At 34.6% G+C, this 17368-nt stretch overlaps 1 protein-coding gene across 1 annotated transcript in view; it reads right to left on the bottom strand.

Moving 5' to 3' along the window:
• Positions 1-17013, bottom strand: part of LOC101501748 (protein SWEETIE) — a 53637-nt gene extending 36624 nt beyond the window's left edge. Inside the window, 11 exon segments of the mRNA XM_004489062.4 lie at positions 2044-2112; positions 2200-2280; positions 2379-2468; positions 2717-2821; positions 3698-3762; positions 6707-6794; positions 6877-6966; positions 7077-7313; positions 13564-13670; positions 14841-15048; positions 16695-17013. Of these exon segments, the coding sequence (XP_004489119.1) occupies positions 2044-2112; positions 2200-2280; positions 2379-2468; positions 2717-2821; positions 3698-3762; positions 6707-6794; positions 6877-6966; positions 7077-7313; positions 13564-13670; positions 14841-15048; positions 16695-16853 (1299 nt within the window). The 5' untranslated portion in view covers positions 16854-17013.
• Between the last annotated feature and the right edge of the window lie 355 nt (positions 17014-17368).

Here is a 17368-nt window from a genome sequence, read left to right as displayed (position 1 = left end):
GATCTCCTTTTGTAGTTACTCCACTTGAATAATAACGCCTTACTAAAAGCGCTAAGGCCACAAGGGAAAATATTATCCAACAAGACCAATAGGAATGTCTCTGCCAGGATTCTTGGTTTCCTCAGCCATAGTTGAAACAGCATCAAAGCCAACATAAGCAAAGAAAAGAACAGCAGAAGCATCAATCATACCGTGAACACCAAAAGGAGTAAATGGAGAGTAGTTTTCGGGTTTGGCTTTGATGAGACCAGCAATAATAATGAAGACAATGACAAACAAGTGAAAGATAGTAGCAACGTAGTTGAAAATAGAAGAGCCTTTGGTGCTGTAGACAACAAGGGCAGTGATGGCAATGAGGGCACCAACAACAATGGGGTCAAGATGGCCAGAGTCAGGGTTCATGCTATGGAAAATTATACGAAAGTCTTCTGGAGCTCCGTATATTTCCAGCTGCTATAAATGCCACAAAGTTCTCCAATTCTACCCTATGCAAATGATAATGATTCTCAAAGTAAACTTTACTACCCCGTTGTTGCCCCTACCTATAAGGGCTATCTTCATGGGGTATTATGTGCTATTAGCTCTTTAGCTCAGTTGGTTGGAGCGCCAAACCCTAATGGGTTGTAGAAAGGTTTATAGAACCCTAATAATAATTTTTTTTTTTTTTTTTGCGCAGTGAACAGTACCGCGCGATAAAAGTGTTGTGACTGATCTGCTGAAAATAAACGAAAAGCTACAAAAAATCTCACCGAATATTGGAATGTTAGAAAAGAGAAACTATAATTATATTCCCTAATTGTTGGGAACTCGACAGCGGAATAGAGGCGGAATCGTTCAAGGAGGATCGAAATAGGCTCTGATACCATGTTGAAAGTGTGAGATTTTAGAGAAAAGGAGAAGAGAAAATAATAAGGGTTTGAATATTATTGATAATAGTTTAATGCTAACTTGATTACAATAGACTCAATACTAATCTCTATTTATAGAGAAACATAGACTAAATCCTAAATTAGGAATAAATCATAATAATAATAAGAGATATTCTAAGATATCTCTATAATTATAAATTGATCCTAAGAAATAATTTAAGATACTCTAATATAATATAAAAGATATTATAAGATATTTTTTAATATTCTAACACAATTAATCAAAAAAGCTCTAATACCATGTATCAGGCAAGCGTATTTTTTATATTTTTAACAACACTCAGACCATCATCCTAACAAAATTGTATATACAAGCACCTCTTCCAACTTTCCTTAATGCCTTATCACTGATGAGTTTTTCAAGTTTTACCGCCATCAAGCAACATCACATGTTCCTAACCAAAATAGAGCTCAATTTTCATTTTGAATAATTAAGAAAAGAAATCCTATAATTTGGAGAAGGAAGCACAATTAAATCTCGTAGACCATTGTCAAGAGTCTCACATTAGATGAGATAAGGTCAGGCAAAGTGTTTATAAGTCATAGGTAGTTCTCGCTCTACAAGCCAATTATGTGGAGTTGTATTAGACCCAATCCAAATTCTAAGATAGTACCGGTGGCTATAAAAAGATCTATTGGGCCACCTGCTACCAGGTCACCGCTATCGGGTCACACTCAGATGTTCAGTCCTAGAGATGAGGGGGGTGTTAAGAGTCTCACATTGGATGAGATAAGATCCGGAAAAGTATTTATAAGTGGTGGATAGTCTTCACCCTACAAGTCGGTTTTGTAGGGTTGTGTTAGACCCAACCCAAATTCAGAAAACCTTCAAATTCTTATGTGCAGAACACAAAAACAAAGGAGTTTTCATTTATCTTCCAAAGATGGCCATTTTAATTGAATTTCAGCCACCACATTTCTTTCTCTTCATGCTTTCCATGAAGAAACTATCTACAAGACCATAACACCTTTACTTTTTACACTTCTACCCAAGGGTACGAAGAAGATGGCATGTTAAACCAAAACAAGAATAAAATCAAAATTAAGGAAAAAAAATAATATTAATATATGTATTAGTGAATGTATGTATGTATGCACACTATCAAGAGCTCACTAGCTTCGACGAATGCGACACAGCAGCAACTACAGTGTTGTCAAGAACTTCCTTAAATTCAATTGGAACCTGCAAATCAACAAATTGAGATAAGCACACCTTGAGACATCTCAGCCATACTTCCCGACTTTTTTAATAGCACCTAAATCACATTACCTCTCCCAAAGTCTTCAGAGTATACGACACTGTTCGTAAGGCTGCTACCATCATGGAAGGAGCAGCTTGAGGTGATTCGAGCTATATGCCAAAAAGTGGGGAAAGAGGGAGGGGGCAAACGATTCAGCATATGTCATTTCGATGAAATCAAAGCAACAAGAACATAAAGAAAACCACACCTGCTTTCCTAGGAAAAGCAAAAAACTCCTCTGAGTAGGTTCAGTCATTTGATCTGTTACACCAACACGAAGGATATAAAGAACACATGCCTGCAGCAAGATTAAGATGCTCTGGTCAACAACTTCTAAACTAGAAATCAAACAGCAAACAAGTGGCTGAAAACTGTAGCAGTTTGTTTTAACCAAAGGCCCACTAGCATCTTCCCCTGATATAGTATTGCGACACATACGCAGAATTTAATCACTTATCTGTGCCATTTTATCTCAATAAATGCACATCATAATACAAAGCAAAAGCAAAAGAAAAAATAAAAAGAACATATTATTGAAAAAAATACCAATGCATGGGCATCAACAGAAGTTTCAGCACGGAGCATTTCCATAACTTGCAAAGCGAAATTTTGCAGCTCACTATCTGGATGCAGATATTTTATACGAATTGCCTGCAAAAAAAATTTGCCAGAGAATAAAATCACAACCAAGACAAAACTACTAAAGGAAGCAATCTTCAAATATATAAAATTATTTTCTTTAATAAGCCAAAAGATCTTATTGAAATGAATAGAGAAGACTTGAGCCCCAGATGTACTCAAAGATAATGCAAATAGTTCACTACGAAATTATATAAATCACAGATCATAAATGCGTTAAAGCAAAAGACTTTTCCACGGCTATAACGCCAACAACAACCCACGAAACCTTAAGTATTTATGCTACTACTCCAGTTAACCACACCAAACCCCAGCAAACTTACAAAATAAGAAAACTTCCATAAGCCTAATGAGTACAAAAAGTGGCCTGAAGTGTCTCAATAAAAACACTTCTCATTAGTGACAGAAAAATTCTTTTCAAAAGTAGCTAGCATAATTAAAGCACAGAAGAAATGAAAAGTAGTAAGTACTCCATAAAAAATTAAAGGAACAAATCAAAATTAAGAAATGAAGACAAAGTAAAAAGATAGAAATGTTACTAGCATATCTAAAGCATAAAAAAGGATGAACAGCAATCAATGTTCCGGAAAAAAAATAACAAATCAAAATTAAGAATAAAAAAATAATGACAAAGTAAAACAATTAGGTTTTGTTAAATAGCAAATGAACTCAATAATGGCCAAATACAGAAACAGCAGAATAAGGGCAAGTAGACCCTTGACAAAATATAAAGCAAAACAGGCTCCTAAAAAAATCAAATAACAATGCTATCCAATCTACAAATATTTTTTTAAAAACTCCAATCTAGAAATATTAAGAATAAGATTAGAATAATGCCTCTAAACAAATGGTATGCTGAACACCTGTCAAAGAAATTTCAACATTTACCTGTAAGAAGAATACCCAAGATAGAGTCAGGCCAATCCGAACATGCCTTGAACGTATTCCACTAGCTGAATCGAAGTAACTAATGTCATTACATGACGACAAAGAATGTACAGGATAATTGGAAGCGTTATCAAAAACAAAAAAGAGACTATTGTACATTTGTAATTTTTAGATATACATAAGGACATTTCTATTGGTCTTATTGTTTTAAATTTTAATAAATATTATTTTGCTTTTTTTTATTATGGATCGAGACTAACTCATCTATATAAAATTGGCTTGTAAAGTAAGAGGTGCTCCACACCCCCTCATACCAAACATTATTGGTTTGATGCGAGATAATGTGGTAGGTGAGCCGATGGATAGGCTTTATTGCTCTAATACCATCTTTAGTTTTGGATTAGGCCTAACTCATATTTACAAAACCGACTTGTAAAATAAGGATGTCCACCACTTATAAACTACTGAAGAATCAAGGGAAATCAGATTTGATTCTCTTTTATTTAATATTATTGTGTATTTCATTGGCTTAATTGCAATTTTATTCCCTCTATTTTTACCAATTCACGAAATTGGTCCTCGTATTTTAACATCTAACAGTTTTGGTCATTCATTCTAATTTTGTAACTAAAAACAAGCAATGTGACATACTTTAAATAACGTGATATATGATATGATGATATAGAATGATTAACACCCATGAAATCGCAATAAAACCCTCTAAAAACTTAACATTTAACTTCGGAAATTTTCATTTCAGTAATTTAATTTAATTAATGACATATGAATAATTAATGCATTTAGATGATTTTGATCATAAAATCGTATGTCACATCATTTAAAATATGTCAAATTATCATTTTTTAGTTCAAAAATATGGAGGGACCAAAATTGTCAATTTTTAAAATAGGGGGGACAATTATGTGAATTGGTGAAAATAGATAGACCAAAACTGCATTAAGCTATCTTCATTTTATGAGTCTGTCATTATTACTACCTTTGTCCCTTTTTATAAGCACTCATTGTTTTTTCCACTCTTATTAAGAAAAGTTGATAGTGTAGTTAATGTAATCATTTTATGAGTTAATTTTTCTAAAATAACCCTTGTATTTGAAAGTATTAAACTTGACTTTTTATATTCCAAGAAAATTAGTAGTATTAATAAGGCGTATGTATGGAAAATAATAATAAAAGCACCTAGTAAATTGAAATAGTGCTTATATTTAGGCACACATTTATTTCCTAAAGGGTGCTTATAATTAGGGAGAGGTAGTACCTTTGTAATTTCTTTTCCTATATAAAAAGCCTAAGATTGTAGTAATAATATATGAAAGTATTTTGTTTATTACTTTGTTCATAAACACTATTCAAATTGTATCAGTAGACAATGTGGGACTCTCTACAAGTTTTATGTGCTATTATTTTACATTATATAGTACAGTAGTAAACTTGTAAAAAAAGCTCTCTTCACATAAAATACCAAAGCACATTATCCAAAGAAACACAAACTCTACTCTTTACCTTTTGGGCATCAAACACATGATAGAATGAGTGTTATCATATCCTATCTTTATCTAATTTTATATCATGATTATCAAACGGGTCCTAAGTGTAGTAGATGAAAGGGAATATCAAAAGAGTGATTTTTATGTTTAAAATAAACAATTATTAACTTATGCTTTAAATAGAATCTCTAAAAAACTAACCAATTTTTATAAATGTAAAAATCAATTTTATTAATCTTAAACAAGCAAGCCCTAACAAACAAAGAAAATCAAGATGTTAGTACTCATCATATTGTTAATTCTTCTTTTGTCGATCACATCTCTAACTTTGAATTAGGAGACAACACGGTTATTCAAGAATTTTCACCCTCTAATCAGGAAATAATTTATAAGAAACGTGATGAAGAATTTGATTCAGATTCAATTAAGAAAGTGGTAGCAGATTTATTCCCTTCCGGAGAAGATGATGTCGAGTTATGTCTAAAAACAAATGTAATTTACGAAGTGTTCAGATCCAGCTTATCTAATTCAGATAGCACATAACAACAAAAAGATCTTCATTATCTACGTATTACAGATTTTTTGAGTGATGCAATTTCAGAGAAGAACACTGTCCAAAATCATCAAATATTTGGAAGGAAATTTAAATTCAAGAAATTTGGTGGATGCTATGACATATTTGAATGTATTACCATTGATGATAGTATTCATCTCAAGATTGCTCATGATTTGAAGGTTTTGCAAAAAAAATTTAAGGATAAAGATGCTAATGATTTGCAGAATCGTTCTACTGCCTGTAAAGAGTCTTTTACAGAGAATCATTCTACCACCAATGAAGAGCCTATTACGAAGGTAATTTTTAAGGCAACAGAAAAAATATGCAAAAGAAAACTATAGTATATATTTTTCGCCGAAGGGCCAGAAAACTTGCATGATTTGAAGAACGTCTTTTTGAATTTCATTGTTCTTTTTACTAGATTAGGTTTATGTCCCCCGATTTTTGTTTTTCCTTTTATTTTTAATAAAGTTTTGGCTTTAAAAAAAAAACAAGCAGGTCGTAACTACACCCGCATATGTAGTAATTAAGATCTCATAACCTTTAAGACTAATGGTAACCCCAAAAAATTGGGTACAGCCTTGGCAACTTGTGCATGACTATATAGAAATTCTCCAAACTACTTGGTTAAATTTTAAACAAAGGTAGTGAAAATATTATCATTTTTTCATTTTATGATATGATGGTTGCTTTTTAGAATTGCATTTGAGAATGCTATTGGAATCTATTTATGTTTGAAAAGTTTCATAAAGGAAGGGTTGGTAGGGTGAACCTCTTAAATATTAAATTATTTACAAAGGAGTGGATTCATTATTTTCCCACAAAGGTTCTATTCTTTAATTTGAGGGGAGGGGGGAGGTTGGGTCGCATTAAGCAAGGACCCACCATAGTATATTCTCGCCATCTTAGCCAAAAGAAAATACAGTGATCCAAACAAAAGCATTTTACCTTTTGTGAAAGCCAAAATCAAATGCTTCTGCAATCCACTTTCTAGCTTTTTTGCTTGAGGTAAAGTGCTCTTTCCCCTTGGTTGAACCTAGTACGATTTAGGGAGCAATCATTATGAAGAACGTAAGAGTCAACGGAAAACTAGAGAAAACAAGTATATATATAGAAACCTGTGCCTCAGGATTCATTCCAAGAGCAAGCAAGGAACCCAAAGTTTCAGCAAAGGCATCACGAACAGATGCAACAGGATCTTCAAGAGCCTATCAGAAGTAGCAGCACAAAGGCGCATAAATATTACTATGATTCTTCACCAATCAATTGATGTGCTTATATGTGAAATGAAAGAGATTAATTGAGACAAAATATCTGCCTTGACACAATAAGATGCTGAGTTGTCAAGTTCAGCCACACCTAAGCCTGGACCACCAATGTTAGCAAATGCCTTTAAACATCTTGCAGAAGCTATTCTCACAGCAAATGACTTGTCCCCAGCGGCCGACCTCATTATCAGACGGAACGCCTCTGAATATGCTGTTGAAGCAGCACTACCACCAGATCCTTCTAAGGCATTCCGAAGCATATATAATGCTTCTTGTCTTACAAACTCCTAAAGTTTGAGAAGCATAAAAAAAATTATTAAAAGAAAGCAGAGCTAGCTACAATGAAAAAGGTGCTTCCTTAATCGAAATAGAGAAAACAAGAAAGAAAATAAGAGAAATCGTATGTATTATATAATGGAGCTATGAGATATATACAATGACTCATAATAAAATGAAAAATACTATCGCTACCCTATTTTCTATATTTACGAGACTAATCAACCATAACTACATATTCACATCATGTCATATGCGTCAATCATGTTACATATTTAACTAATACGAGGACCCTCAAAGACTTAGTAAACACATCTTCAATTGATCATTTGAACTAACACGGCTAGTAATGATGTCTCAAGATAAAATCTTCTAATAAAATGACATTCTTTTTCAATATGCGTAGTCTTCTAGTGAAATACTAGATTTGAGGCAATAAACAATGTAGTTTGATTATTACAAAATGAGTGTCGTAACCTTCCAAATCTAAGCACCAGATAACTGCTTGAGCAATATGAGCTCAGAAGCAATCGATGTCATGGCTCGAATTTTGTTTCTGCACTTGACCTAGCAACCACATTTGGCTTCTTACATTGCAATGAGATAAGCCCTCAATGAATATACAATAACCAGGAGTGGTCGCATATCAGTAGTAGAATCAACACCAAATATCGCATAACTTGAGTACAACTCTTGTTTTCATAGACAAGACCTTTTCTTGGAGCTTTTTTAATGTACTACAAGATGCAAACTACAACAACCCAATGGGCTTCAAAAGGTAAGTCAAAAAATTGACTTACCAAACTAACAATGAAGAGCATATTACTATAATAGAGTGAAGACAAGGATTTATCACCCGCGATGTGATCATTTAATCGATGGTAAATAGAATCAGGAACCCAAGGACCAATTGAACTTGAAGACAATTGGGAGAGAATGGAAACAAAATTACAAATGTGTACAACAAAGCCAATGAAACATGAGGTTGGAGGAGAGATAGGAGAAGAGCTCGTCGTCGCAAGAAAGGACTTCATGATGAAATTGGTTCCCGAGGAGGCCGATGGCGTGGGTGTTTCTCGACGATAAAGGCAGGGAATTAGAGGAAAGGGTGGCACATAAAGAGGTGGAGGAGAAACGAAGAGAGAGGACCACCATGAAGACGAAATTTGAGGCCATGGAATCAAGTATGGAGGAAGGGATGGACATTGAGGGCTTTTTTAAGGTGCATAGGTTCACCGTTGGTGATTAGGTCATTGTCATTTAGAATCTTCGTGACACAAAGACATAAGAACATACTATAAAAGAAGGAAGAGGAGGAGAAGAAGGATTTGCATTCTAGAAACTACGACGGTAGGAGAAGGACGGGGAGAAGGGTGGCCTTGGGTGCCACGGTGTTGTGGTGTCGTGTAATGGTGGCAGAAAAGAACTTATGTATCTTCCCTCTTTTTTTTTTTAATGGATACCATTATACCCGTATGCCCGTCACTGGATTTGGACCATTTGAAAATAAAATGTTCGAAAATTTTAATCCAAGGTGATGATAAAATGGTGAATTGAGACCCAGTTTCGAATTTGTGTACCTTAGACACAACCTTGTCTTTTATTTTTGTGATCTTAGTCAATGCTTCTTGTTCATTATCATATGAAGGTGTTGTTTAAACAATAAAATTCCCTAGTGATGGTAAACATACATTCATCACAACCTAGAGCCAAAGTTTTTCATGAACATAATGTTGACTTAGGGATGGCAATGGGTAGGGTACTATAGTACCCGTCCCCATACTCGCGATTTAAAAAAATACCCATACCCGTGTCCGTACCCTCTTGGGTATCAACTTTAATACCCGTACCCTTACCCTCTGGGTACCTAAGTGCTCGTACCCATATCCATCACCCACACTGTAACTAAAAAAATCGATAAATAAATGATATTGTTGTGATTAAATTTAAAAATTATTCAAATATCTTAAATCCAATCATAAAATATTATAAACCAAAATATTTTATAACTCAAACATTTCAAATGAACACTCGTTACAATACATATTTAAATATCGATAATTATATTTTATGAAGTTGCAAGTCATACGACAATATTATTTGAGATAATTGATACAAAGTTGCAAGTATAATTATAAAGTCACGATTAATAAGACGTAACTATTAGTTATAAAATCACAATTATTTACCTATTTATCATAATCAGATTCTTAAAAAGTTTGCAAACGTTTATCTTTCAATTATAAATATTGTAGTGGTCCAACGATATTAATAGATGTTAAAACATAAAAGAAAACAATTAATTAAACTAAACACTAATATAATAAGTAAATAAATAATATATTTATACAAGTGCAGGTGCGGGGTAGGGTGGGTACTATAGTACCCGTACCCGCACCCATACCTGCTTAATTTTGCGGATAATTACCCGTCTCCATACCCATACCTATTATGCAGATTTTTACCCTACTCATTGTGGGTACTTTTTGCAGGTACCCACTGGGTCTAGATCTAATTGTCATCCCTAAATGTTGTAGCTAAAAAGTGTATATTAGAGTAATACTAGTGTAATACTTGTAAAGTGCAATTAATTGTAGTTAGACAGCTGTGGAGGAGAGCTGTAGGTTTATCCTTCGCCATACCTATGCACAGGATTAGCTTTTGGACAGTTAGCGCTAACCTACACTTGGGTGTAGGATTAGCACTCTATATAACGTATTTCGTCTGATAAACAATTAATGAAAAAGAAAAACAGAATATTCAGATAATTGATATGATTCATATTGAAGCTTTACAAAGTATATCTTGTTACTCAACAGTTAGTTTTCAGGCATCTTAAATCTTAATATATATTAAAACACATCAAATAATGAAACTTTCAACTTGAACAAACAATGGAAAAACAATCAAAAGATAAAACTAATTAAAAGGTAGAATAAAAAAATTAGAACTCTTGGGCAAGAGAAACTTGTATGCATAAACCAACAATACCAACCAAGGGAAACTTTTATATGCCAATTTTATTAGACCACTTACTGTGCCTCAGAGATTTAAACATAAATGTCAAGAATTAGAATAAAATTATATTTATTGAAACTTGAAATATATTGGTAATACATCAGATATATTTATACTAGATTACTAAACAACCAAATCCTATAATTACTCGTATATAACTGAATCCCTACTAATACTCCTATATAACTGAATCCCTATTAGTACTCCTATATAACTGAATCCCTACTAGTACTCCTATTCAACTGAATCCCTATACTTGAGGGATATTAAACAGAAACATATTTTGACACTCCCCCTCAAGCTGGTGAATAGGTGTTCTCCATTCTCAGCTTGAATACAATTCTTTCAAAGTTGCTACTGTTCAGCCCTTTAGTTAGAAGATCTACAAGGTTGTCATGGGAGGAGTTATATGGAGTGCAAATTAGGCCAAAAAGAAATCGCAAATTGCTGCAATGAAGGCAGCAAAAAGGGCCACAATGAAGGTGGCTAAGAAATAGAAACCGCAATGAAGACGGAACCGCAATGAAGGCGGCAAAAAGAGCCACAATGAAGGTGGCTAAGAAATAGAAACCACAATGAAGGCGGTAGTTTTATGCGGAAGCAAGGGCCACAATGGAAGTGTCATCCGAAAACTCAATGGATCATAGTTTGAGACTCGTCTCATAGCTATTGACTGCGGTTACGAAGACAGAAGATGTTCCTTCTGAAGATGATTTTGACAAGGAAGCAGATATTGCAAGAAAGGTTCAGGATGCAAATAATAAAGCATCTAAAGAGTCTGACAAGGTTTCAGGTGTTTCTAAGCCTGAAACTTGTGGTCCTGAACATCGGTCGATAGTGGAGTTTGCTCTTGATAATGTTCAAGCATTGAAACTTCGGAACGCAAGGCTACGATCTCAGCAGCAGACTCCTTATGATGACAACAAAGAACATGACAAACTGGCAAAGGATTTGATGCTGAATTCTTATAGTGCTCAAGGTGAAAGTAGTAATAGTCAGTCTTCACAATCTAAAGACACTAACCAAGCTGAATCTGAAATGGCGAATGAATAAGGTACTAGCGATTCTGGCCCATCTGTTCCCCCACCTAATGACCCGGTAATTCTACTCCTGTCACTCAAACACTCCCTCCTCCTATTGACAAAACGTCCAGGCGGCAATGGTACAACACTCCCCCTCAAGCTAAAGCTTAACTTTAGCTTGCTACAAGAAAACAATGTTTTGCTCCACAAAATAATAAAAAAGATGGAAAGGCAACTCAGGGATGCATTTGAAGTCGGAGAAAATTGATATAAATATAGCCTAGCCAGATAGCTTGATTGATCATCAGTCTGAGAGAAATTCATGGCAAGCAATTGAACAAAGCAAGCTTCGTTCTTCTAAAAGACTGCATTTGGAAGCTTCAAAACAATAATATTGGAGACTCAAAATATTTAAACTTGAATATGTTTCAAGGAGAGAGCGGCATGCTTCAGGGAGATAAAGGCACGATCAGTACATCACATCATGAAAGGACTTGCAGAGGTGAACCGGAGACAGGTGCATGCATTCTCACGCAATAATGTAAGAACAAAAAAACAGGAATAGCAGATGAAACTCCAAAACCACAACTGCTTAACCTACTTTTAGACTCAATCACACCATGAACACTCATAATAATATACACATTCTACAGAAAGTTTCCTTTCCAATCACAATTGACTCTGCATTCTCAAAAAGAGGTTTGAACACAGGACCCCCAAACTCTGCACAACCACCAAGGTCTGTTTGTTGACTGTATCGTAGGTCACTTTGTGGAATCAAAATGTGACCCATAGACAACATTCCAAGCCCTCCAATTTCCTTGGGGGTGTAGAAAATAACAGGTGGAAACCTGCTAGGCATCTTTGAGTTGAGTCCAATCTTGATACGAGTTTGAGTTTTATTTTCACATTTGACAAGCAAATCCAACAGCTCTTGAGTATGTACAGTTGCCTCTCGGAAATAAGTCATGAGTCCTATTAAAGCCTGGAATAAATATCAATGGCACCAAAAGCTTATCTTCGTCGGGTAGAAGGTCAAGTTCTTCTTCTTTGTCAGAAACATCATCAGATGATTTCTTTGGAATAGATGTGTTGAAATTCACCGCATCTGATGCATCTTTAAGTTTGGTGAATTACGCATGTCGGAAGAATTGATCAAACCTGAAGAACTAAGTATGTTTAATCGAACCCCATCAATTGCAATTGAAGAGATAGAAACTGCCAGAAAAAGTGCTGACATAAAGAATTTGAAAACAATAGAAACATCAGAAGAATCTTTCAAATTTGACCAAAAGCTCAGTGAAAACCACAACAACATAGAAACATTTCATCAAGATGCAAACTCCAAGTCTTCAAAGTCAAGTGTGTCAAGTCTCTCCAATGAGAGTGGAGCCACCGGGCACTCTTTGTCCCATTAAACAAGGATTCACGACGATTCAGCTTATGTTGTAATTATAGTTGGATGTTCTGCCACCATAAATGGCCGACCTGCTGTTGTACATGGCCAAGCTGTAAGTGTTCTCATTGCGGGTGGTTGTTCTGCAGTTGTTGCACCTGTAGCCATACAAAAAGCAATGACCGTGCCTCCCCTATTTTGACAGAAACAGAGAGGAACAGTTTTGAGAAGACAAATACTCCTAGACACGACTCATATAAAGAAGAGTTAGATACAACTAGCAGTTCACCTGCCAGTTGTTGGCATTGCTTCCAATCTAAACAAGCATGTGATGTTTGTTCCAACTCACGTGGTAATTGTTGCTATTGGTTTCATAGCTTTTCTTGTTCTTCTAGTACATGTAAGCTTTCTTGTGCAAGGTGCAAATGTTGTTAAGTGGGTTTTACAGAATTCAGATGCCTTATTTTTTAAAAAAGTGGTGCTGCCGGCGGCATTTGCCGCCACCGGCAGCGGTAGTGAAGCACAAAGACAGATCACAAAATCAGAACCTGCTCTGATACCATGTCAAGAATTAGAATAAAATTATATTTATTGAAACTTGAAATATATTGGTAATACATCAGATATATTTATACTAGATTACTAAACAACCAAATCCTATAATTACTCATATATAACTAAATCCCTACTAATACTCCTATATAACTGAATCCCTATTAGTACTCCTATATAACTGAATCCCTACTAGTACTTCTATTCAACTGCTTGAGGGATATTAAACAGAAACATATTTTGACAATAAACATGCAAGCTGTAAGGAAATACCTCATTGAATCTCATAAGTTTAGCTGTTATGATCGTTGTTTCAAGCAAACCTGAAGTAATTTTTCTGCCAAAGTGCTTATACAATTCTCCCAAGCATTGTGCAGCCCCTATAGATTATAACACCATATTCAGGAAAAAAATCTGGGCTAAAAACAAAGAAATCTCAAATTATATGAACAATTAATGCAATACAATATAAAAAACATGCAACCTGAAATATAACCCGAATATGGTGTAAAAAGTTGTGCCATAACAGTAACAATCAAAAGAAAACGTGCAAAATCAAAATGAAAACTAATTGTCTGTAGAGATTTGATTCAGTCCATACTTCTTTACTGTTTGACTTGCTTTGTGATAGGCTTGTTTTGAGGCATTTCACTTGGTTTATTTCAGAGAGAAAATGCAAAAAAAAAAAGCATATTCTCTTAATTGAAGCAGATGCAAGGCTGTGCCCTTGGGACCCTGTGGTCACAGGTTTTAGCAATGAAACAAACAAAGAGGTCAAAATATTATGCTACAGTTTTCAGTTGGGTGTTTCTCCATTCGTACATTTACTTTGGGATAGGATTGTGCTTATGATTTCTCATAATGTTCTGTTCTTGGCCCCCCTAAGAAAATAACACCTGTGCTTGCACCATAATATGCATTTGTTTGGATTTGTGGTGACAACACATTTTCTCGCATCCCAACTCCCAAAACATATTAACCATGGAAGCTAGAAAATGAAGATTCAATGGACGCGCGGTGTGTGTGTTACTAACACCATACCAAACATGCTATAAGTAGACGGCTTCCCTTCGGACCAACCTTGTTGGGGTTCTTGGGGAGCACAAGGTGTGCCCTTGTACTGTAGAGTAGGTTTTAGATGTTATGAAGGTTGCACTTGCAGTGGAAATGGCACACAAAAAATTGAGACAGTGTGCAAGGCATACAGTCCTGACTCCTTTGGGTTTGTGTGGTTGAAGTGGAATGTTTGCATTCTTAAGGGTGTGTGTTTTCCCCTAAATTTGTTATTATAGAATAGAGTTGTGTTTATGGCTTCTTGTCCGTGTTGTGCTTATGGCTGCTTCAAACTATACAAGCATTGCATTATGAATTTATGATGATAAGTTTATTTGAAAACATGGACAGGAAAAACATCATCATAAAATAAATAACTAAAAAATAGTAGTCTTCTTTGGACAAGGATGTTCAACATCTATAAGAAGAATCCATCATAAACAATGAACCAATATAATATCCATCTAAAAGTTCAAGAAATATTAATTTCGACAAACCAGCAATTTTCAGAGGTTCACTCCTCTTCCCATCAGAAAGAAATCCCTGAAGGCTGCTTGCTCTAGAATAAACTGATATCCCATCTCCTTTTGATATGATTTTTGCCATCGCTACCGATGCCAAGTGGCGCACAGGCCGTCGTGCACCAATAACAAGTAGTGAATATAATGCATCCTCACATCTCCTTTGCCACACCAAAATATTGTCCTGGAGATTATATATTTCAACATCAGATGTCAATAGTCAGTGCCGAAAGTATTTCTAGAAAAATTACAAATGAATAACATTGAAACTCCCAGTAATTGTGGAGCATTGGATTATATATAAGATCCCATTCTTAAAAACCAGTAAGAGCTTCATCTTAGATGCAGGGCGTGTTTGAATTAGCTTATTAACCTTATCTTTTGACATAAGCATTTGTGAAATAGTTTGAGAGAGCGTAAGGAATCAGCTTACAACATGTTCATAAGTTGTTTTCAGCTTATTTCCATAAACTCTTCAGGATGGCTTATGAAAACAAATTATAACCTACATAAAAATAGTTCGACTTTATTTTACCTTTTGTTATAGAAATAAGTTATACATAAGCAATTATACGATAAGTGTCCATGCTATAAGTGTTTAAGTAAGTTGTTTATCCAAACAGAACCTTTGGTTACCAATTCAAATCTTCAAACTGTTTTGTTCCGCATACATTGAACTTGATAGAGTGGTAATCAGATACCACATGTCAATAACCAATGTCCAAAGTCTTTCTAGAGAAGTTACAAATGAATAACAACGAAGCTCCTGGTAGTTGTAGAGCTTTAGATTATATATAAGATCCAGTTCTTAAAAATCAGTAAGAGCTTCATCTTAGACTTAGGCTACCAATTCAAATCTTCAAAGTTCAAACTGTTCTGTTTATCATAGATTGAATTTGATACAAGAAAATGTTGAGTGAATCTACTAAAAAAAACACAAGAAAATGCAATGATGGACGAATCACAACAAAGTGAGAAACACAAAGTAACTCGTCAAAGTAAACATTTGTGATACTGTTTGGGAGAGCCGATAGAAACAGCTTATGATACATTCTTAAATTGTTTTCAGCTTACTTTTGCAAACTCTCCAAGATAACTTATGAACACAGCTTATAACTTATATCAAAATAGTTTGACTTTATTCTATATTTTGTTACAAAAATAAGTTAAACATAAGCACTTACATGATATAAGTGTTTATGCTATAAAGCACTTAATTAAGTTGTCTATTCAAACATGCATTGGTTACCAATCCAAATCTTCAAACTGTTTTCTTCAGCATACATTGAATTCGACAACAATAGTTTAACTATTCTAATCACATAACGATAATAACAAAACAAAAATGGTTAATCCAAACTGATGCAACCAAAATGCAAAGTAAATCTACTATCAAAAAAAGAGATACTAGCAAATGCAATCGCGATTGAATCAAAACAAAGTGAGGAACACAAAATAACTCTCTGGATCAATGCAATCTCAAACCAAATAAATTGCTTATGCTATAACTGATTAATTAAGTTGTTTATCCAACAGGCCTTAGGTTACCAGTTCAAGTCTTAAAACTATTCTATTCAGCATACATTGAATTCGACAATAATAGTTTAACTAATCTAATCACTAAACATAAACGGTTACTCCGAACTGATGCAATCAAATGCAGAGTAAATCTACTATAAAAAAAAGAGATACTAGCAAATGCAATCGCGAACACGAAGTAACTCGTCGGATCAATGGAAACTAAAACAAATCTCATATAAACGTAAAGAAAAATGCGGGAAAATGAAGAAGCCAAAGGAGAACGAACGGAAATGGTGAAATGGAAATGACCTTAGTGTCCTCATCGATGGCGGAGATGAGATCGGAGAGGAGATCGAAGCAGAGAAGTGGTTCGGGAGATTTGTGAGAAGAAGAAGAGACTATGGATTCAAGTTGCGCCACAAGTACGCCGAACCGCGATAGCGGTGCAGCCATTTGATTCTTTGACATGTGGATTCAATTTTCCACTTTGATGTATTGCACTGTGACTCTCTTTCGCACCAATGTTGCGTTGATTGATGTGTTTAAACCAGAAGAAGAATACCCTGTTTGGATCGCAAAATAGTGTCTAAATTGCAAATTAGTAGTTCGTGTGTATCTATGTTTAAAACCCCACACCCATCATGGATCTTCATATTTTTTACAAATTAAAATTATCATATATTACAATTTTAGCCTTTATTATTATCAATTTTAAAAATCAGACATTATATTGAATAACCCAAAAGCGTACATAATACATAAGACATGTTAGGGTTGAGTTTTGTGTGTCTTTTACTAGATTTTAATATTTAATCGGTTAATTTTAGATCATAACTCGTCTTTTAATTCGATCAAATCTGATTATTTGTAGATTCAATAAAGACGAGATGAAATAAGACGAAACTCAGTTAGTTTTAAGACGAGTCGCCAACTAGTAATTCTTAAAATACTTTTTTAAAAAATAAATAAATTCAAAATAACTC

Source organism: Cicer arietinum, chromosome 3, assembly GCF_000331145.2.
Source record: "Cicer arietinum cultivar CDC Frontier isolate Library 1 chromosome 3, Cicar.CDCFrontier_v2.0, whole genome shotgun sequence".
NCBI classification, from domain to species: Eukaryota; Viridiplantae; Streptophyta; class Magnoliopsida; order Fabales; family Fabaceae; genus Cicer; species Cicer arietinum.
Note: the sequence above shows the minus strand (reverse complement) of the source record. Positions and strands in the feature narration are given on the sequence as shown.